Consider the following 21,158-nt stretch of genomic DNA (forward strand, 5'->3'; position numbering starts at 1 on the left):
CCTGTGTTGTGACTCAAGAACATCTCAGGAATTTTCAGCCAGTTCCTTGACAGATCCTGCTACCGCCGTCTCCAGCAAACAAAGCCATCTTGGGGCTGCTTGGGAGCTGAGGCCTTTTTTTTTGTTTGAGGCGGAGTCTCGCTCTGTCTCCCAGGCTGGAGTGCAATGGCGCGATCTCGGCTCACTGCAACCTCTTCCTCCCGGGTTCAAGCGATTCTCCTGCCTCAGCCTCCCGGGTTGCTGGGACTACAGGCGCCGCCACCACGCCCGGCTAATTTTTTGTATTTTTAGTAGAGACAGGTTTCTCCATGTTGGTCAGGCTGGTCTCAAACTTCTGACCTCAGATGATCCACCCACCTCGGCCTCCAAAAGTGCTGGGACTACAGGTGTGAGCCACCGCGTGTGGCTTAGGTGAGGACTTTCAAGGGTTTGAAGGAACTCGCCCAGGAGACAGGGGAGCACACGGCAGTGGAGGCTCTGAGGCTAGAGAAGGCTGGAGCAGGCCTGAGGCTCCAGGCTGGGGGCAGAGCTCTCCAAAGGCAGCCCCTGCGGCTGACCTGACCTGCAGAGATGGCGGCATCGCTTTCGGCTGCACGAGGCCTTTGTGTCTGCCCCTCCCTGCCCCACCTGAGTGACAGGAGGGAAGGAGACAACGAGGAAGCCCACGGGCAGGGGAAGGCGGGTAAACCGAGGCAGCCGTTCGCACGATGACCCAGCTGGGTGGGGCCACTGGGGCCCGTCCTGGGGGAGGAGCAGAACACAGGCTGGGCCCCGCACCTGTGGCCGGGAGAGCCTCACGCCCTCTTCCTAGGGTGGGCTGGGCACGAATGGAAGAAGTTGGGAGCCCTGAGACCCCTCCCCACTCAGAACAGGAGGACTATTGGAGGAGGCTGGACCCTGCGCTGACATGGAACAGGCACGTGCGTACGATACTCTGCCTTCAATGGAGACCTCAGCTCCTTCTCATGGGTTCTCAGCACCCAGGAGTCCTGCTGGGGAAGGGGATCCTCTAAAGTTCTGACTCACAACCAAAGGGGCTGCCCAGTCCCGACAGCATCATCAGAGGGACTCCCAGGTGTGAACGAGAATGACAGGTCTACACACGCACACACACACGCACAGACATGTCTACACACACGTCTACACAGACACACACACCTACACACAGACACAGGTGTACACACACAGACACGTCTACACACACCTACACACACACACACGTCTACACACACATGCACAGACACATCTACACACACGCACAGACACAGACACGTCTACGCAGACACACACACACCTACACACAGACACACAGACATGTCTACACACACAGACATGCACAGACACAGACACACCTACACACAGACACAGACATGTCTACACACACGCACAGATGCACACACACCTACACACACATGCACACAGACCCATCTACACACGTGCACAAGCACATCTACACACAGACACACGTCTACACACACATGCACACACAGACACATCTACACACACGCACAGACACAGACACGTCTACGCAGACACACACACCTACACACAGACACACAGACATGTCTACACACACAGACATGCACAGACACAGACACACCTACACACAGACACAGACATGTCTACACACACATGCACAGATGCACACACACCTACACACACATGCACACAGACCCATCTACACACGTGCACAAGCACACCTACACACAGACACACGTCTACACACACATGCACACACACAGACACGTCTACACACACATGCACACACAGGCACCCACACACACACGCTGACACACACACAGACACACAGATGCGCAGACACACACAGACACGCACAGACACGCAGACACACACAGAGGAAGAGGAAAGGGGAGAAACGGAAACAAGCCCACCTGGAGAAGGCTGGGGTGGTGGAGACAGGACCCCTCAGAGAGCCGCATGCTTTTAAAGCAAAGGCATAGAGAATACAAAAGAGCTGATGGGAATTAAAAATGCAACACCAGGGTTGGGCTTTAAGTCAAGGAAATTGCCCAGAAGCGAACACTGGGGTTGGGGCTGTGGGTGTGAAGCCGAGGTGCTGCACAGCAGGGCCACCGTGGAGCCCCAGGCAAGAGGGGAGGCCCCAGGAGACACAGGCCCAGAGCCGGAGGAAAGAGGCAGTGGTCCTGGCCAGCCCTGGCTGCCCACCAAGGCCACTAGCAGCCCTCCAGCCTTCCTGGGGACACACAGGGCTGGAACCAGCCCAGGAGGCTCCCAGCGGGGAATTCCAGGAATTCCATACCTGGCCTACCACGTGTGGAGGTGGGAAAAGGTGGGGAGACGTCCCTCCGGGAAGCCTCGAAGACTCACAGGAGTGAGGTGTCTGGGAGAAGATGCAGCAGCTGGGAGCTTGCAGCTGACCTGTGTGCCCCAGCCTCCCCTCCCCTCGCAGCGGCCTCCCCTCTCCACGCAGCGGCCTCCCCTCTCCGCGCAGCGGCCTCCCCTCTCCGAGCAGCGGCCTCCCCTCCCCGCCCGCTCAGCGGCCTCCCCTCCCTGCGCAGCGGCCTCTCCTCCCCGCCCTCTCCGCCCCCTCCGCCCGCGCAGCGGCCTCCCCTCTCCGCGCAGTGGCCTCCCCTCTCCGCGCAGTGGCCTCCCCTCTCCGCCCGCACAGCGGCTGGGAGCAGCAGCCTCGCAGGGTTGCTGTGAAGGTGGAGTTTCCACAAGTAACGTGAGGACAGCACCCGTCACACACCGCGTGGTCCACAGGGCTGTGGCGATGATTGTGGGGTGAGGGGAGGCAGAGCTCAGGGGCAGCTCAGGATAGGCGGGGACACAAGCACGTGTGAAAAGCAAGGCGATCGCCAACTCTGAGGAAAACAAAGGGCACCACCCGGGGAGGCCGGGCAGCTCTGCCCCGAACATCATTCGTGGCGGGATGATACGGACAGGGCAGCATGTGGAGGACAAGCCCCTTTCACTGTCCGTGGGGAATTTCTGCCCTGGAAACTCCGGAAGCAGCAGTGTCAGGTGCTGTTTGGAAACGGCCAGGCGGTTGGAAAGCGGAAGCACAGCACCCAGCGCCCCCCCAGGAAACTGCCTCCGTGTCTGAGCAGCAGCTGGAAGAGGCAGCCAGGTGCTGATTTCATTGTAAATCATTGTAAATGAGGCCTCGTTTGGGCTTTTCTAATTTTGTGTACTTATTATGTTCACGAGTAGCTAAATAAGTTGTGAGCTGCTATTTTTTCTCATTGAAATTAAAGGTCTTTTTTTTTTTTTTTTAACAGAGTCTCGGTCTGTCACCCAGACAGACACCTACACAGAGACACACCTACAGACACAACACAGACACACAGACATGTCTACACACACACACACACACAGACACACAGACACACACACACACAGACACAGACACACACACACAGAGACACACAGACACACAGACATGTCTACACACACACACAGACACACAGACACACGCAGACACACAGACATGTCTACACACACACAGACACACACACACAGACACACACACACACACAGACACACACACACACACAGACACACACACACACACACAGACACGCAGACACACACAGACACTGACACACACAGTCGCACAGACATGCAGACACACAGACACGCAGACACACACAGAGGAAGAGGAAAGGGGAGAAACGGAAACAAGCCCACCTGGAGAAGGCTGGGGTGGTGGAGACAGGACCCCTCAGAGGGCCGCATGCTTTTAAAGCAAAGGCATAGAGAATACAAAAGAGCCGATGGGAATTAAAAATGCAACACCAGGGTTGGGATTTAAGTCAAGGAAATTAAGTCAAGGAGTGCAGTGACGTGATCTCGGCTCACTGTAACCTCCACCTCCCAGGTTCAAACGATTCTCTTGTCTCAGCCTCCCGAGTATCTGGGACTACAGGCGCCCACCACCACGCCCGGCTAATTTTTTTTATTTTTAGTAGAGACAGGATTTCTCCATGTTGGCCAGGCTGGTCTCAAACTCCTAACCTCGTGATCCGCCCACCTCGGCCTCCCAAAGTGCTGGGATTTCAGGTGTGAGCCGACACCCCGGCCTGAAATTAAAGGTTTCTTAAGCGGCTGCCCACTGTGTGTGGTGAACCCGGGGCCAGAACGCAGGTGGGACGCAGCCTCCCGAGCGTCAGAAGCCGCTGGCTCCACACGCCTGTCCGTCTAGTAAACGCGTTTTGGAGTCTCTGATGGACGTGACTCTGAATCCGGAAAGAAAGTGTCTCACTCCGAGATGCTGACCGACGCGTCCTGTATGGCGGTGGGACTCGGGAAGCCGGCGGCGCCCAGGGTGCAGGATGGTCGTGACGCCCCTCGATGGGGACACGGTGTAAAGGCGGCGTGGAAACTCAGCTCACGACCTTACGATAAATTGTAAAATAAGGTTTTTACCTGGTGAGATGAAAAGACCGGCAGGAGACTGCACCCCGGTAGGATGAACAGAGGAGACTTTTAAACCTGAAGAAATCGTCCAAAAAGCGACCACACGTTGGTGTCCTGCTTCGAGCTCCCCCCAAGAATCTAAGCTTGGCCACCTGGGGCCCTAGGAAGGTACTGACATTGTTCGAAGAACCGGTGCCTCCCGGCCAGAGCCGCTGTCTGGGGATGCACGCCCTGTGGTCTCAAGCAGTCGTCTGTCCAGGACTTGCTCTGGGGAAGCAGACCTGGTCCCAGGCCACAGAGCTCGTCCCAGGGCTGCCCTGCCCTCCCACCCAGCCCAGTACACACACGGTTCCCTGGCCTGGCCTGGGCCCGAGCCTCTCGCATGGTGGCGCTGGGTTTGGGACCCGAGTGTGGCCTCCGCAGAGCAGGCTCAGCCTGGCCCCACCCTACCCGATCCCTGTCCGGTCCCCTCCCCAGCCTCCTCTCCTGGGCAGCCTCCCGAGGGGACCCGCAGGCAGGGCATAGGAGGGCGGGGCCAAGCCCACTGGACCCCGGCACATGGCCACGGGCGCCCTTACCTGCCCAGCCCACAATGTCCTGGGAGCCTGGGCCAGGAAGCAACAGTGGTGACCTGGCAACCATCTCCTGGCAACCACCGTGGCAACTGTCTCCTGGCAACCACCACGAAGCCGGAGCCCAGAGGTGAGCAAGGGTTTGCGAGGACGGGGAGGGGCTGCTGAGGGGCGGGGCCAGCCTGGGAAGCAGGGCTGAGGGCTGAGGCTGGAGAAGGGGTCTCATGGGCAGTCACTGCTGGGCCTGAGCCCCTCCACCCGGCCCTCCCAGATGGTCCCTGAGCCGTCTCTCAGGCCCCACCCATGCTCCGAACTCCAGGACCCGGCCCGGGCCAGGCTCCCGTGCACCCTGGCCATGTTTGCCGAACACCCAGCTGCCGATGCCTGAGCATTCCCTGTTTCAGCCGGTCAGGTCCCTGTTCTCTCTCCCAGTCCAGGACGAGGTGCTGCCGTGCCCTCCTCTGCAAACAGGAACCGGGGGCTCAGAGAAGTCAGTGCCCCACAGAGGGGAACTCACATCTGTCCGTCCAAACTGCACCGTTCTGTAAGCCCTCGCCGTGTCACAGACCTCGGCGAAAGTGAAGCGTTCAGTGGGAGTTTGGGCCGTGAGGGACAGCCCACCCGACCTGACGTGATCACACTCTGCTGGGAAAAACTCCAAGAACATCACGATTACCTTCTGCGGGAACAAGGGCCATCATGAAGCCCTACGGCCCAGGCCCCTCCCACCCATACCTACGGGCACCCCAGCCCGTAGGCAGCGGTGGGCTCTGGCATCAAGCTGGTCCCCGCCTGGCAGGTGTTTGCAGTGTACCTGTGTTGCTGTAAAGCTGCCCTTTATCTGTGTGTGTCTTTGTTTAACCCTCACCTTCTCTGTTTTTTTTTTTTTTTTGAGACGGAGTCTTGCTCTGTTGCCCGGGCTGGAGTGCAGTGGCCGGATCTCTCAGCTCATTGCCACCTCCGCCTCCCAGGATCAAGTGATTCTCCTGCCTCAGACTCCCGAGTAGCTGGGACTACGGGCGCCCGCCACCTCGCCCGGCTAGTTTTTTGTATTTTTTAGTAGACACGGGGTTTCACAGTGTTAGCCAGGATGGTCTTGATCTCCTGACCTCGTGATCTGCCCGCCTTGGCCTCCCAAAGTGCTGGGATTACAGGCTTGAGCCACCGCGCCCGGCCTGTTTTTTTTAATATACAGAGTCTCGCTCTGTTCCCCAGGCCGGAGTGCAATGGCACAGTCTCAGCTCACTGCCACCTCCGCCTCCCAGGATCAAGTGATTCTCCTGCCTCAGCCTCCCGAGTAGCTGAGATTACAGACACTCGCCACAGTGCCCGGCTAATTTTTTTTTTTTTTGAGACGGAATCTCGCTCTGTTATCCAGGCTGGTACAGTGGCATGATCTTGGTTCACTGCAAGCTCCGCCTCCTGGGTTCACACCATTCTCTTGCCTCAGCCTCTCGAGTAGCTGGGACAATAGGCACCCACTGCCACACCCGGCTAATTTTTGTATTTTTATTAGAGACGGGGTTTCTCCATGTTGGTCAGGCTGGTCTTGAACCCCTGACCTCAGGTGATCCGCCCGCCTCCGCCTCCCAAAGTGCTGGGATTACAGGCGTGAACCGCTGCAGCCCGCCTGCCCTCACCGTCTCTTTAAAACACCAAATGATATCAGGTCTGGGAGTCCTGGGCTCCTGGCAAGACCCCTGACATGGTCTGATCCCCTCTGCCTCAAACGCTGAGCCTCCAGCCACGTGTCCCCCGCCCATCCGTGTCCTTCAGAGCTCTGCCTGTCAGAAGGGCCTCTGCTTCGGGTCCCCTTGCAGGGGGCTGGGGGTGCCCCCAACAGACAACCACATCCTAGCCCTGAAACCTCGAATGTGATCTTACTGAGAAGAAGGGGCTTTGCAGGGGGTTACGTCAGGATCTCTGGTGTGATAGCCCAGGGTTCCCTGGGCAGGCTCTGAATCAATGGCCACTGCCTGCCTGAGACGGAGGCGGAGAGAGGAGATGCAGACGTGGGGGAGACGCCGTGGGACCGGGGGGCAGAGATGGGCGACACGGCCACAGCCACCAACGCCTGAGCCGGCAGGGGCTGGGGAGGCAGACGGGGTCCTCCCCTGGATCCCCAGAGGGGTACAGCCCTGCCTGCCCCGTGGCTTTGGAGTTCTGGCCTCCAGAGGCGGGCATGAGCGTCTGTTGTGCCTGCCTGCGTGGGTTTTTCAGCAGCTGGGAGGAGAAGGCACCTTGCGAGAGTGTGATGCCTGCTCCGGAATCACCTCCCCGACGCACACCGGGGCTGCAGCCTGGGGGGCTCCCTGGAGCCTGAGCTGTGGGGGAAGAAGGGGCCCCACCTGTCCCTGGGGAGCCCCTGGAAGGAAGAGGGAGCTCTCGGAGGTGGGGCGGGGGGGTGCATCTCCCACCTGTCTTCCCGGTTCTGTCCAGCTGGGAACCGTGTCCTCGCCCCTCCCCACACTCCCACCTTGTGCCTGGTGCTCAAGCTTTGGGATGGTCCCTCCAGACCCTGGTGCAGAGCAGACCCAGGAGGCCCCTCTGCCCTCTGGGAGCCTCAGGTCAGGCGGCAGGTGGGGCTGGGGCAGGTCCTGGACTGAGTGGCTGGACCTTCAGGGAGTGGGGGCCGCCTGAGGGGGTGACAGGGCCCTTCAGTGGCTCCTGTGGCTCTCCAGGCTGGGAGCAGCAGATCCGGGTTCGGAAGCTCTGGCTCTGGGAAGGGGCCTACGTGTGTCCCTCCTTCCTGAGGCCAGGGCAGGTGACCCGACGGGAGCTGATGGGGGATGGAAAGGACTCTCCAGAGCTGACCCTTCTGGGAACAGAGCATGGCAGGGCCCCGGCCCCTGGGCTGGGAGGGGAGCCGCGTGTTCGTCTTCGTGGCGCAGCAGCCTTTGGAGGACGTGACCTGGACAAACACCTCGGGGGATGGGTTTCCACGTGTGCAGGGGAAAGAGGGGGTGCAGCGGGCAGGTCCCCCAACCCCTGCAGCCTCCCCTCCCTGGGGCCCCGCCCAGGCCCGAGGACTCCCCACTGCCGACGAGCCCTCAGAAGCCCCCAGGCTCCCCAGCCAGGCACTACCTCGTCCCTCACAGCTTCCCTGAATTCAAACTTGAAAACTCTACCTCTTACTCCCCAGATCTGGGTGGTGCGGCAGCCACGGATACCTGTAACCCCAGCAAGGTTCCTGCGCAGGGCGGGTGGGCAGTGGGGTCTCGGGCTGTGGGTCCAGGTGGGTGCGGCCCCCAGGGCCAGGCAGAGTGGGGGAGGCCCGGCACCTCCCGGGCAGTGGGTGGGGTCTCCAGGCAGGCCAGGCCCTGCCACTGGAAGGGAGGTGGCCCCTTTACCACCAACCTGTGGCTGTCACTGGGGCAGGTGTGGCTGGACCAGGAAGCCCTCCTCACCGGTCCCTGGCTGCCTCCATCCTGTCCCCAGGCCCCGCTCCTGCTGTGACGCTCAGGTGACTCTGGGTCACCTGCTCAGAGAGGCCCCCTAGGGCCACCGGCTGCCCCCTCGGTAGCTTCCTTCAGCACAGGCTGAGGTGTCTCCACTCAGGGGCTCCCCCTTCCCCCAGAACCTCAACCTGAGCTGGCCACAGAAGAGTCAGGGAAGATTCCTGAGCAAAAGAAGGAGGGAGGGAGGGAGGGAGGAGGAGAGGAAGGAGGAAGGAGGGGGAGGGAGGAGGGGGAAGGAGGGAGGGAGAAGAAGGAGGAGGAGGGGAAGGGAAAGAGGAGGGAAGGAAGGGAGGGAGGGAAAGAAGGGAGGGAGGGAGGGAGGAGGAGAGGAAGGAGGAAGGAGGAAGGAGGGGGAAGGAGGAAGGAGGAAGGAGGGGGAGGGAGGAGGGGGAAGGAGGGAGAGAGAAGGAGGAGGAGGGGGAGGGAAAGAGGAGGGAAGGAAGGGAGGGAGGGATGGAGGGAGGAGGAGAGGAAGGAGGAAGGAGGGGGAAGGAGGAAGGAGGAAGGAGGGGGAGGGAGGAGGGGGAAGGAGGGAGAGAGAAGGAGGAGGAGGGGGAGGGAAAGAGGAGGGAAGGGAGGGAGGGAGGGAGGGAGGAGGAGAGGAAGGAGGAAGGAGGGGGAAGGAGGAAGGAGGAAGGAGGGGGAGGGAGGAGGGGGAAGGAGGGAGAGAGAAGGAGGAGGAGGGGGAGGGAAAGAGGAGGGAAGGAAGGGAGGGAGCCTCTCCTAGGAACCTCAAGGGCCTCTGGGGACAGGTGCAGTGTCTGGGGCTCTGTCCTCAGCTGGGCCCTTTGCATGGCTGGGGTCCGTGCTCGTGTGGTTAAAATAAGGAGCTGGTCCAAGCATAGGTGCGTGAACTGCAGGCTTTATTACTATACAAAGACTTTTTTCTGTTTTGTTCCCAGTGCTTACGGGGGGGGGGGAGAGGAGGAGGAGGAAGCGCGCAGGGAGGATCTGGGTACGCCCCGCCAGCCCCAGCAGGGTCCTTCCTGTCACACCCCGTGCAACGCAGCAGGCTCTGTGGAGAGTGAGCCCCACTGCAGTGTGGGGTGCGTCTTCATCCGAGGGGTGCTTGGAGGGACTGGCCAGACGGGCACAGCGGCGAGGAGGTGCTGGGATGCGGAAGGTCCCCGAGCTCCGGGCGGTGCTGGACGAGCTCAGGCTCACAGGTGTGGCCCTGCCTGGCCTGAGCTCTCAAGGTGCATCCAAAGCTTGTGTTCCATGCACCTTGTAGTCCAGGGCTCACCTGTGGGGTCTGGTGAGGCGGAGGCCACATTCTGGGGGTGGCACTCCAAGTTCTTCCGCACACACATTGCTCAGGCGGCAGCAGCCTGTGGGGTGGTTTCGGCCGGCCCTGCGGGGACTGCCCCATCTCCCCAGAGAGGAAAGGGGCTCTGGTGATGGCCCCAGCGTAGGGGGCTCAACCTACAGAGCCCCACTTGGGGACAGCTCCAGATGACACCTCGTGAGTCGCCTGGAGTGGAGGGGCCCCCGGTGCAGGGCTGCGGGGCCCCAAGCACCTGCCTTCCCTATCCCATGGCCTTGCAGCTGGGCACTGGCCCCGCCCGCCTCAGCCCCAGAGATGGTCCCTGGAGGGAGAGTGTGGTCTGCACCCCACGGCTGGTCCTTGGCTGGCCCCTGGAGGACGAGGCTCAGGGCTGGCCCCTGCAGGACGAGGCTCAGGGCTGGCCCCTGGAGGACGAGGCTCAGGGCTGGCCCCAGGAACCTCCCAGAGGTCTCTGGGTCCTGCTGCCTGGCTGCTGGGAGGCTGTGATGTTGTCCCTGCCGGGCATATGTGCTCCCTGCCCTGGGCTCAGGCACTTTGGGGGACGCAGCTGCTTCTGTCTCGGCCTCCCCAGGTGGGGAGGGGGCTGAGGGCTGTGGGGTGGGGCCAGGCCCATACCATGGGGCCCACAGCATCTGCCCAGGGACTACAGCTCGAGGTCCCCGGGAGGCTGGGTGGGCGCGGGCCATGGCGGTGGGGGGGGGTGCACAGGAGCCCCAGACCCTGGCGGCTTCACACTGATGAGCTGCGGGTGGGCACAGGCCATAGTGAAGGGGGTACGAGAGCCCTAGATGAGGCAGCTTCACACTGATGAGCTGCAGGGCAGGCAGCTCTCTCCTCTAACGGTGATCAGGCCGCGGATGGACGGTTTTACCAGACAGTATTAGACAGAGAGCCAGGTCTAACCGTGTCTGGTAAGACGCTCATCGGCCGGCGGTGGTGTGCGTGGCCTCCGGGTCCTGGGCTGGTGTCTGCAGGGCCTGTGAAGGGAAGGCCCTGGGGGTGGCTCCCCCCACCTCCTGCAGCTGCCCTGATCCCTCCTGGGTCTGCAGAACGAGGCCCTGACGTGCCTCCCTGGCAGCCTCCATCCCAGCACCTGGTCCTAGCCCAGCCCGGCTGTGTGGGGGTACCCGGGAGCCATCTGGTCACCTGGCCCTGCTCTTGGCAAAGGCTCCCTGCAGCCGCTCGCTGGCTCCCTGACGCTGGGTCAGGTTAATGAGTAACAGCGAAGGGCAGCCTCTCCCCAGTGGCCACCCCCTCCCCAGGCTGGGGCTTTGCGTGGGGGTGCAGTCCCAGGCTCCCCGGTTGCAGACCAAAAGGATTAAACAACGGGTAATCCTGGTCTGGTGGGTTTTGGACAAAATTTCCGTTCTTGTTGACTGGGGGAAGGAATGAGACCCCTTGCCCCTCACCAGCACAGCACGGAGTGTCCCCGCTCCCCTGCGTGGGGGGGCTCAGGAATCTGAATCCACCTTGTCCTTTCCGCGCCCCCAGCAGACCCTCCATGGAGCCTGGACCGCCTGAGGGAGGCCACTGTTCCTCTTCCCTCTCCAGCCCTGGCATCCTGGCCTTATGGCCTTTCCTGGAGCCAGGTCACCCCAAAACCCAGCCTGGGAGGTTGCGGGGGTGAGGCAGAGGGGCTCCGGGAGGGGGAACAGGAAGCCCTCCAGGCGACCTGTGGAGGCACTGAGGGGTCCTCAAGGTGTCAGACCCAGCCTGGGTGTGAGTGACCTGGGGGCACCCCCGGCAGAGGCCAGCCCTTCCCCTGGGGGCTGGGCTTTGGAGCTGACACAGGCCCTCTGCCGCCCCGCTCAGCCCTCCACCCTCACCCATCTGCTGGCCCCGCTTGGCCCCCGGCCCCAGCCCATCTCTGGAGTAGGAGCTCCGGACGTGCCTCGGTGGGGTCTCCGGCGAGCGGTGGGTCACCTTTGAACATCGTTACCAGACAGTGTTAGAGTCAAGCTGGGAAATCCAGCACTGTCCGGTAAGATGCTCACAGGGGCCCGGGAGGGACATGGGATCCCTCAAGGCAGGCAGGGGCTGCTGTGGAAGTCCAGGGAAGACCTGGAGAGGTGAGCAGCCAGGAGTGGCGCCGGGACCGGACAGGGCTGGCAGAAAGGGGCTTGGCGGCCCTAAGACTGCAGACAGGGCCACCCTCCCTGCTTCCTCCAGGGCAAGGGGACCCTGAGGCCACAGACCTGGGGCCATGGGGGGGCTGGTCTGCTCTGTGGCTGGCCCACCCTGTCCGGCGGGAGGCAAGATGGCTGCAGCCAGGCTGGGTGGGCTCCCAAGCTGGGTGGGGCGGCTTCCTCTGGGTTCCACGTGGCTCCCGGCTGGGCCTTGCCCTCCTGAGCCCTTTGTTGGGTCCTGCTCGGCCCGCACCTGCTGGGTGTGGCAGCAGCACCTGCCCGGGCGCTGTGGGCAGGGCCCGGACATCTGAGCGTCCTAATCCCCAGATCACCGTGTAGCACCCTGGGTGCAGCTGCAGGGAGCATTGCATTCCGGGGTCTCTGAGAGGCTGGTTGGGGGGGCCCCAGCCCCTTTCCCAAGGTCACAACCTCCCATCACTCTCCCCAGAGCCTTCTGGCCCGGATGGGGTGGGGTCGGGTGAGCAGGCTGTGGGAGGGGGAGTGTGGGGCTCGGTGGGAGGCCCTGGGCCGGGATGGGGTCGGCCGGTCGCTGCGTGCAGGGCCCCGCCGTCATCATTACCAGGCAGTATTAGAGACCTGACTCCATCCAATGCTGCCCAGTAAGATGGCCACGGCTGCCCGAGCTGGGCCTGGGGTCGCCCGGCTGGGGGTTGCATGGGGCTCGCTGGGGGCCTCAGAGTTGGGGGGCCTCGTCCTCCTGGGGCACTGAGGGCAGCATTGCCAGAGGGAAGGGGCTGAGGTGAGCCCCACCCGCCAGCCCTGCCGAGTCCAGCAGCCACTGGCTTTGGGGCCTGGGGTAGGCACCTGGGGGACCGAAGTGTCCTGGCCAGGGGGTCAAGGACCGGGTCAGAGTGGGGCCGACGTAGACCCTCTGCCCGCCCCGCTCGGCCTCCGCCCCCACCCATCTGCGGGGGACCTTCCCTCAGGGTGGTCCAATCGGAAGGCCTGGACAGCAGCCGCAGCCCCCAGGGCCCCGCGTGCTGCCCGTCTGAGGTCGGGGACAAGGGCCTCTGTCTCCAGGATGGCGTTCCGGGAGCCACTTCCCTGCCCAGCTCCTCCTCTCCTCAAAGACCCGGTGTCTGCCAGGCTCTCAGACAGAACGGTCCCTCCCACCTGGAAACCCCTCTCCCATGCTGCCCTGCTCACTGCACAGCATCTGCGGGTGGGGGTGGGACGGGAGTGTGGGCGGGGGTGGGGGTGGGACGGGAGTGCGGGCGGGGTGCGGGTGCAGGTGGGAGTGGGTGGGGTGGGGATGGGGTGCGGGTGGAGGCGGGGGTGGAGGTGGGGGTGCAGGGGTGGGGGTGTGGGGGCAGGGGCGGGGTGGGGGCGGGGCAGGCTCCTGGCTATGCCCAGCCGTCCCTGCGGTTTCTGTGTCTGCTGGTCTGGGGTCTGACCCGGGCACAGAGGGAGACCGGCCACAAACAGACACCGGCAGCCGAGCCTCAGACACTGCGGGGGCCGGGCCGCCTCTGCAGGGGCAGGAGGAAGTAGACGGCCCTGTGGCCCCTCCTTGCTCAGGGCCTGAGGCAGGTTCAGCTCCCAGGCCAGACCAAGGCTCCCTGCCCACTGGACACACCATCCTTCCTGTCCTCCTTCCCGCCCCTTCTCTGCCCCCACTCGGGTGCTGACCGGGCCCAGAGAGCTGGCCAGAGCCACTCTTCAAGATTTCTGGCACCTTCCACCCACAGAGGCTGTGGGGGACACAGGCCCTGTCTGCCCGACCACAACAAACGTTGCTTCCGCCCACCCCCGCCTGCTGCCAGGTCCACCCGGTTCCAGTCTCCTCCTCCAAAGGCCGCGTCTCCGAGGACCTGACCCAGCTTCCCTCACACCTGGACCCTCTCCAGAGACCCCACACCAGGCCTCCAGCCTGTCAGGCTCCAGGCACCGGGCTTCCCCTTTCCATCACCTCACAGGCCTTCACCACCGCTCCCATAAAATCCCATCAAATCAGTGCTTCAGGCCGGGCGCGGTGGCTCAAGCCTGTAATCCCAGCACTTTGGGAGGCCGAGATGGGCGGATCACGAGGTCAGGAGATCGAGACCATCCTGGCTAACACGGTGAAACCCCGTCTCTACTAAAAAATACAAAAAACTAGCCGGGCAAGGTGGCGGGCGCCTGTAGTCCCAGCTACTCGGGAGGCTGAGGCAGGAGAATGGCGGGAACCCGGGGGGCGGAGCTTGCAGTGAGCTGAGATCCAGCCACTGCACTCCAGCCTAGGCGGCAGAGCGAGACTCTGTCTCAAAAAAAAAAAAAAGAAAAATCAGTGCTTCAGGGACACAATTTCACCTGTTTTCTGAGCTGAGGGAGACGAAGATTTCCCGTTCAGACAGAGTCGAATTTCAGCTCCATTCCTTGCTGCCAGGCTGCGTGGGGGGCCGCAGGTACCCGGCACTCGTCCCTTGCAGCTGGGGCCAAACACTGCCCCCACCCGGGGGATGGCCTCCCACTGCCAGGTTCAGGGCCCCGGGCCAGTGTCCCCAGGCTCTTGGCTACCCAGGGCCAGCCTTCTCAGTGACCCCACAGGGCCAGAGCTGGCCTGGCCGCCCAGGCTTGTCAGCCACTGCATTCTCACCTGGGAGACTGAGGGGCACACGGCAGAGGCTCGTACCCAGGGGCAGACCTGTGTGGCAGGCGGGTGGGAGACGCCTCCTTCCTAAGTTCCAGGGCAGGATTCCCAGGCGCCTCCTGAGCCCAGAAGCTGTAAAGCCAGCGAGCAGCTAGCAGGAGAGGCCGGACCTGGCTCCCGGGCTGGGCGGGGAGATGGTCACCCGGGCCGGCAGGCTCAACTGGGGGACCCAGGACTTTGCAGGGCCCTGTGCCTGGCACAGGGGTGAGGGGCAAGGAGTGCAGCGGGCAGGCGGCCGTGTCTTACCGTGGCCACAGGTCAAGAAATGAAAAGTGAAAACGGACGGTCCCTGTTTTCCGAGAGCCCCACGCGGTGCTTTCTTGTCAACTGTCGCCGGGAAGTGGAGCCAGCGACGTGCCAGTTGAGGTGTTGGGTTAATCATCACCGCGGGGCCAGACTCAGCTTGGGAAAATCGAGGAGTGAGTCAGGAGGCCCAGAGCCGCCCCACCAAGGGGTTCTCTGCGGAACACATGCCCCGGGCAGGCGCCCCTCGGCTCCCCTGGCCGCCCTGCCCGCCTGCCTGGCCGGGTCCCACCTGCACAGGCCGGGGTGGGGTGGGAGCGCCCGGCGAGGAATGTGATCCCAGCGTGAAAAACTAACTTGTTGGTTAACCTGCCCGACGGGCTTAATCAATGGTGAGGTCTCGGAGAACAAAGCCTGAAATCCAACCCGCCCCAACCGCGGAGCCGAGCCGGGAGCCAGAGGCTGCTGGGGGTGGGGTGCGGAGCTCAGCCTGGCCAGCACTCAGCTTCTTCCCTCCGCGTTGCTGGCGCTACACGTCTGCGAGGCAAAGCCGCCATTTCACCCACACGGCGGGCATGGATTTGCAGCCCTCTCAGGCTGGCTGTGAGCACGGCCCCCGCGTCCGGGCCATGTCCACCAGCCCCACAGAGAACAAACCAGGCTCCACAACCTCGGCCCGTCTCATCTTTCCCTAAATACGGTAAAAAATGTTCTGACAAACTCATTTCGCAAATAAATACTTGCAAATCACCAAAATGTCTGAAAATGAACCGCAGACTGCATCCGCGTTTTCACAAACGCAAACCTTAATTTTGCCAGATTCAACGTGCTGCCAACCGCGCTTTTGAGCGTTTCATCTGGGTTACTAGAAAAACAGAACAAAACCACCTCTTTCCCCAGACACTCAGCCTAAACGAGGCCTGAGACGCTCCCAGGGGTTAATTAAAGCAACAGCTTTTCACGCCCTGAGAATTTTGTTCATCAAGGACAATGAACCTTCCCTCCCACCACCAGGATTAATCAGTTCCCAAACTTTAAGAAAACCAACGATCCGGCCGCTAAACGCGTTCAAGTGCCCCTGCGGCAAGTTCAAGGCTGGGCCCCGGTGGGTCAGACCTTGCTCCTGGCTACAGCCACCGTACTGTGCCGTTTCGCATTTAAGTAAAAACCTGTACAAGAGACATTGTCCCCGCCCCAGTCACAGTGCGGGGCCTGGGAACCCGCTCCACCTTCTTCGGGCTGAGCCCCACCTGTACCAGACCAGCCATGGCCCCAGGCGCCAACCTCACTGTCCCCGGGCTCGGCAGGCCTCTGAGCAGAGGGTGCGGAGACCGAGCCCTTCCCAACGCAGACTCCAGAGCCCAAGGGAGACGCCGGTATCCTCAAACCGGGCCAAGCCCTTCTCCGCACCCACCTCTGAGGCGACGGCCTCAAACCGGGCCAAGCCCTTCTCCGCACCCACCTCTGAGGCGACGGCCTCCCCTCTCCGCACAAAGTGCCTCAGGACGGCAGTGGTTGCTTCTGGAGAGAACTTTCTAGAAGGTCTGCTATCAGGTAGGCGGCAAGAACATGACCCCTCTCGGAGGCTGCCCTCTGCCCAGGCCCTGCCCCGGCACTGATGGCCTGAGGGCACCCCATGCCTGGAACCCACACACTGTGCCCGTGCCTGGAAGATGCAGCCTGTGGGCCCAAGATGGCTCCGCACCCGAAACCCAGCCGCGTCCGCGCCGGGGCCCACCTTTCCCTGGGAGGGAAGGACCTGCTCCGGCCTGTGTCTGCAGTGACTGGAGCTCCCCTGGATGCTGGCCGGGCTGGCGACGGCCCATCTGTCACCTGCGCCCCTGCCCCGCGTCGGCCACGGAGGGGCTGGCGAGGCCTCCCCTGCAGGAAGTGGCCTCCCCCACCAACCCCGCGCCTCGGCCTCCCCGCTGCCCGCCCTCACCTGCCCCCCCACTCTTACCTGCCCCGACAGGTTCCACCGCTGCTCCCGCCCCAACCCTGCAGCCAGCGCCTCCCGTGTGCCAGGCCCGGGTGGGTGTGAACCGGCTTCGGAAGGAATGGGGGGGACCCAAGCCCCTGTCCGTCCGGGTCCACAGAGCTGGGCACTTGGCCTCAGCCAGGGTCAGGCCTCAGGGCGTCTGTCGGCACGGGGCGTCCACTGGCGCGGGGAGACCTGCCCGCTGCCCTGCAAAGGTGAGCTTCCTGCTTCTGCTCAGGCGAAGCCCTGGCACAGGAAAAGTCAGTTCAGACCTGCACAGCTGGATAACTCGCCCGTCTCTGGGAGAGTTTCGAGGGCGACGGGACAATGGGAGGTGGTGGCGAGGTGGGGGCCTCGGGAGGGAAGAGCCGGCTCGGCCGGGCTCGCCTTACAAGGAGCGCTGCTCCCCGCCCCACACAGGTGCGAGCTCCCGCTGGCCAATCTCTGCTCCTGGCCCCCGACAGGTGTGTCCCCTGGGCTCCCATAGGCCGGGCGGGAGGCGGGCTGGTGACGCTGACGCAGGCCCAGGCCCCGCACACGCATCCTGCCCCCACCTTGCCGCCCACTGAGGTTGAACAAAAGTCAGGATGGGAAGGCTTCTGTGGGGCCTGCGTGGAGCGTGGGCGACAGGGCAGGGACAGGGGAGGCCGCGGGCAACTCTCACCCCTCCACCCCCGCCTCCCCGCCCCCAGCTCCGCAGGGCTCCTTCCCAGGCTGCCTTAGAAGCGGGTGGGGTGGCCCCAGGGTGGGTCCAACCTGCCTGCCACCTCCCTGCAGTGCTGGTGCCCTGTCCCATGGGGCCAAGGCCTCTCGTGGACAGAGGGCAGGGGCCAGACCTGCCGGTCTTAGCTCCAGGCCCCCAGCCAGCCCCTAATTTTGGAGCAACGAAGGGACCCCTGCAGGCCTATGTGGGTCTCAAGATCCGTCTCCTCGCCAGGGCCTCGCAGGAGCTATGTGCTCCCAGTCCCACCCCAATGGGCAGGAGGCTCCGAGACCCCACAGACCCACAGCTGGGTGAATGAGGGAGGGGTGTGGGTGCCTTCCTGAGCCTTCAGGGAGAGCTGAAGCCCCAGTAGCCCCCGGAACACCCCTCTTTGGGCTCTGGAGGTCACTTTGGAGCCCCTGGACTGGGGTACAAGTTTTCTTCTGGGAGCTTGGAAGGCCTGGGGGACCAGGAGTCTGGGGGTGGGGAGGGCAGGGCCCCCGCCCTGTCTGGGAAGCGACCCTCCCATGGCAACGTGTTTGCTTCTCGTGGTTCCCAGTGGAAGGGCCCATAGTGAAATCACAAACAGTCCGTAATTAGCCCGACCGGCAGAGAGGTCCCGGCGGACACCACGATTTTCCATAACAAGCTCTGGGAGCTCCGCTGGGAGCCTCGTCACCGAGGGCCTGTGCCGGGCGCTCCTGGCACTGTTCTCACTCTGCCCCAGGGGTTGGGGCTTGGGGAAGCTCAGGCGACTGCCCTGTGCCTGGTCTTTAGAAACGGGCGGGGCCGGGGGCTGGGACGGCCGGAGGCTCACTGGCGCTGGCCTCTGGCCCTGGCGTGGGGTCTGAGCCACTTCCTGGCAGGGCTTTTGGAAGCGGGCCCCGGGGGCACCGGTGACCTCTGACCCACTGCCCTCGCCCCAACAGGCCCTTCCTCGGACAGTCAGGGCCCGGCCCACTCTGATGCCCACTCAGGTGTCTGTGTGGGACAGGTGGGGGTGGGGTCAGCACACACCCGGCCGGGGGGCTCTTGTCTTCTGGGGAGAACGAGGCACTGCCCACACCTCCAAATCCAGAGTCTGCGGTTGGCGTCCAAGTGGGAGAAGCCCGGACCCCCGTCTCGGGCTCACACCCCAGCTGCCCACACGCCGCCTCACTCACTGGTCCCAGACGTGGCCCTTGGCCCCCTGCGCGGCGGGACCTGCCTGGGAGCTGGTCGAGTGTCGGGACAGGTGTGGTCAGATTTCATGGAGCGACGGGGCGGCTGGTGAGCCACTGGAAGCCGTGGGGACCAGGCAGAGTCGAGCTGCGCTGGGGCTGTGTCCACAGGCTGCATGGTTCCCACGGCTGTGGCTGTCCGGGAATGGGCAAGAGGTGGGCAGAAGAGTGACAGCCCCTTGGACGGGACGGGATGGGACGGGACGTCTGGGCAAAGGCTCCGGGGAGGGAGGGCCGAGGGCAGAGCTTCGGGAGAGGCTGCTCTTTTCTCCAAGGGCCACAGAGAATCGTGGAGGGAAGGGCCGCTTCGGACGTGGACATGGGTCCCTAGGTGCTGGCCGAGGCTCTGAGCAGCAGGGAGAGGCGGGGGGCAGGAGGGGCCGAGGGCCGGGTCTGGGGGCTTCGGTGGTCTTGGAATTGGCTGGTGGGGGGTGGTGAAGGTGGGGCTCTTCCCGGCTGTGGAGGGAAACCTGCTGCCTGGGGAGTCCTGGTGGGAGCTTGGGGCCTCTGACGTGGGGTGCCTCAGCGAGAAGAAAGGGGACCGCTGGCCTTAGACCCCAGAAGGCCCCCTCATGAGTCCATGGGCTGCAGCCCTGAGCCTCCCAGGATGGTCCTGGCTCCGTGGGCTGCTCCGACCGGCCAGAGCCTGTGCAGCCACTCCTGAGGGTGGCCCTGGGAGGGCCAGGACGCAGGCACACAGCCCCACCCCCACCCTTGTCTCAATTAGGGGCAGGGGTGTCGCTGGGACCCACGGGCATCCTCAGGTGAGTCTGGCAGGACTAGGGCCCGGTTGGATGGAGCAGGCGGCCCGGGAGGCCCCTCTGGTCCACGCTGCCTCATGCACACGTCCTCCGTTCTGTCCAGGCCCCAGGAGCAGTTCTTCCTGGACCCCCTCTTGGTTTGCAGGAGCCTGGGGGCAGCTCTGACTGAGACAGGGAGAGAGAGAACACAGGTGAGGTCCCGCCAGGGAACACCTCGCAGAGCTGTGCGTCCCTGTACCGTCTCCCTCCCTCGGACACAGGCCAAGGCCCCACGGAGGACAGACAGTGGCCCCCGCGTGCCCTCTGACCTGATCAGGCCCAGTGTGAGCAGGAAGCAAACTCCACTGACCTCCACTGAGCGGAGAGCCTGGCGCCTCCTTCCTTCCCCTCCCTCCTCCCTGCTCATCTCCCCTGTCCCCGTGCTCTGATCAGGACTCTGCCTTCTCCATCAGTTCCAAAGCTCCACGCGCAGACGAAACACCTGGCGCAACGTCTGCTCTCTGACCTCAACGGTAAAACACCATCCAGGCACGGTGGCTCACGCCTGTAATCCCAGCACTTTGGGAGGCTGAGGCGGGCGGATCACTTGAGCCCAGGAGTTTGAGACCAGCCTGGGCAACATGGTGAGATCCCATCTCTGCAAAAAATTTAAAACTTAACCGGCTGTGGTGGTGCACACTTGTGGGCCTGGGAAGTGGAGGCTGCAGTGAACCTTGATCGCACCACCGCACTCCAGCCTGGGCCACAGAGTCAGACCCTGTCTCAAAAAAGAAAACACAAAGATAAAAGGCCCCAGAGTTTTCTGCAGATTAATAAACTGTCTCTACCTGGAACGTGAAACAGTGAACGAGTGACTCACCGGCCCTGGGAGGAGGAAGGCCCCAGCCCCGTCCACAGCTCCTCCCACTTGGGCAGCTGTGTCCTGGCCCAGGTGCAGCCGAGCTGTGCCCTGCACAGCACAGGGCCCTCCACCCTCGCTGCTGTGGACGTGGAGAGCAGCGGGGCGCTGGGCGTGCCCCCGTAGCCCTGTAATAAAATCCACTGTGGCCGCTCCCCTGGCTTTGAGGAGGAATATTTGCGTCTGGCTGAACACCTGCTTCCTGGTCTCATGGTGACACTCAGGCCCCACACCATCCTGCCTAATTCCCTAGTAGAGGGAAAATGACCGGTGTCTGGCTGTGGAACTGGAGCTGCCGCTGCTTCTCGTGTGGAGCCGCTCGGAGAAGCGGGAGCTTGGCAGCATGGGCCAGACTTGCTCACACTTCCTCACCTGCTTTTTCTTTCAGACAGAGTCTGGCTCTGTCGCCCAGGCTGGAGTGCAGTGGTGCAATCTTGGCTCACTGCAGCCACCACCTCCCAGGTTCAAGCAATTCTCCTGCCTCAGCCATCCGAGTAGCTGGGACTACAGGTGTGCACCACCATGCCCGGCTAATTTTTCTATTTTTAGTAGAGACAGGAGTTTTACCGTGTTGGCCAGGCTAGTATCGAACTCCTGACCTCAGGTGATCCGCCTGCCTCGGCCTCCAAAAGTAGAGACATGGGTTTTACTGTGTTGGCCAGGTTAGTCTTGAACTCCCGACCTCAGGTGATCCGCCTGCCTTGGCCTCCAAAAGTGCTAGGATTACAGGCATGAACCACCACGCCTGGCCCCTCAGCTGCTTCTGAACCAATCACTGGTTCACACTGCTCTGCTCATCCTGGATGAACCTGGGTATGGCTGCTGGACGACCCCGAGCCAGCCAGTCCCCACCTAGGCCCCAG

General features: G+C 62.9%; 1 protein-coding gene and 2 non-coding genes across 3 annotated transcripts; 1 reads left to right on the forward strand and 2 right to left on the reverse strand.

Annotated features, from left to right (window-relative positions):
- Positions 1–10,566: 10,566 nt before the first annotated feature.
- On the reverse strand, positions 10,567–10,649 carry MIR429 (microRNA mir-429). Its single transcript, NR_032520.1, has one exon. It is a non-coding gene; the product is annotated as a microRNA mir-429 (primary transcript).
- Positions 10,650–11,630: 981 nt separating this feature from the next.
- On the reverse strand, positions 11,631–11,720 carry MIR200A (microRNA mir-200a). Its single transcript, NR_032444.1, has one exon. It is a non-coding gene; the product is annotated as a microRNA mir-200a (primary transcript).
- Positions 11,721–15,124: 3,404 nt separating this feature from the next.
- Positions 15,125–19,843, forward strand: LOC144337603 (uncharacterized). Its single transcript, XM_077983502.1, has 5 exons — positions 15,125–15,409; positions 15,605–16,289; positions 16,708–16,928; positions 17,134–17,177; positions 19,501–19,843. The coding sequence occupies exons 1-5, from the start codon at positions 15,125–15,127 to the stop codon at positions 19,823–19,825; spliced, it is 1,560 nt and encodes a 519-aa protein (XP_077839628.1). The 3' UTR covers positions 19,826–19,843.
- Positions 19,844–21,158: the final 1,315 nt, after the last annotated feature.

Source organism: Macaca mulatta, chromosome 1, assembly GCF_049350105.2.
Source record: "Macaca mulatta isolate MMU2019108-1 chromosome 1, T2T-MMU8v2.0, whole genome shotgun sequence".
Lineage (NCBI taxonomy): Eukaryota > Metazoa > Chordata > Mammalia > Primates > Cercopithecidae > Macaca > Macaca mulatta.

Bases quoted from the DNA above. Each gene is read 5' to 3' on its own strand.
- LOC144337603 (XM_077983502.1), top strand. From the start codon at position 15,125: ATGGTGAGGTCTCGGAGAACAAAGCCTGAAATCCAACCCGCCCCAACC. The intron at 15,410-15,604 runs GCCCGTCTCATC...CTGGGTTACTAG, and splicing joins AACCAGGCTCCACAACCTCG to AAAAACAGAACAAAACCACC. The intron at 16,290-16,707 runs GTAGGCGGCAAG...CTGCCCCGACAG, and splicing joins TCTAGAAGGTCTGCTATCAG to GTTCCACCGCTGCTCCCGCC.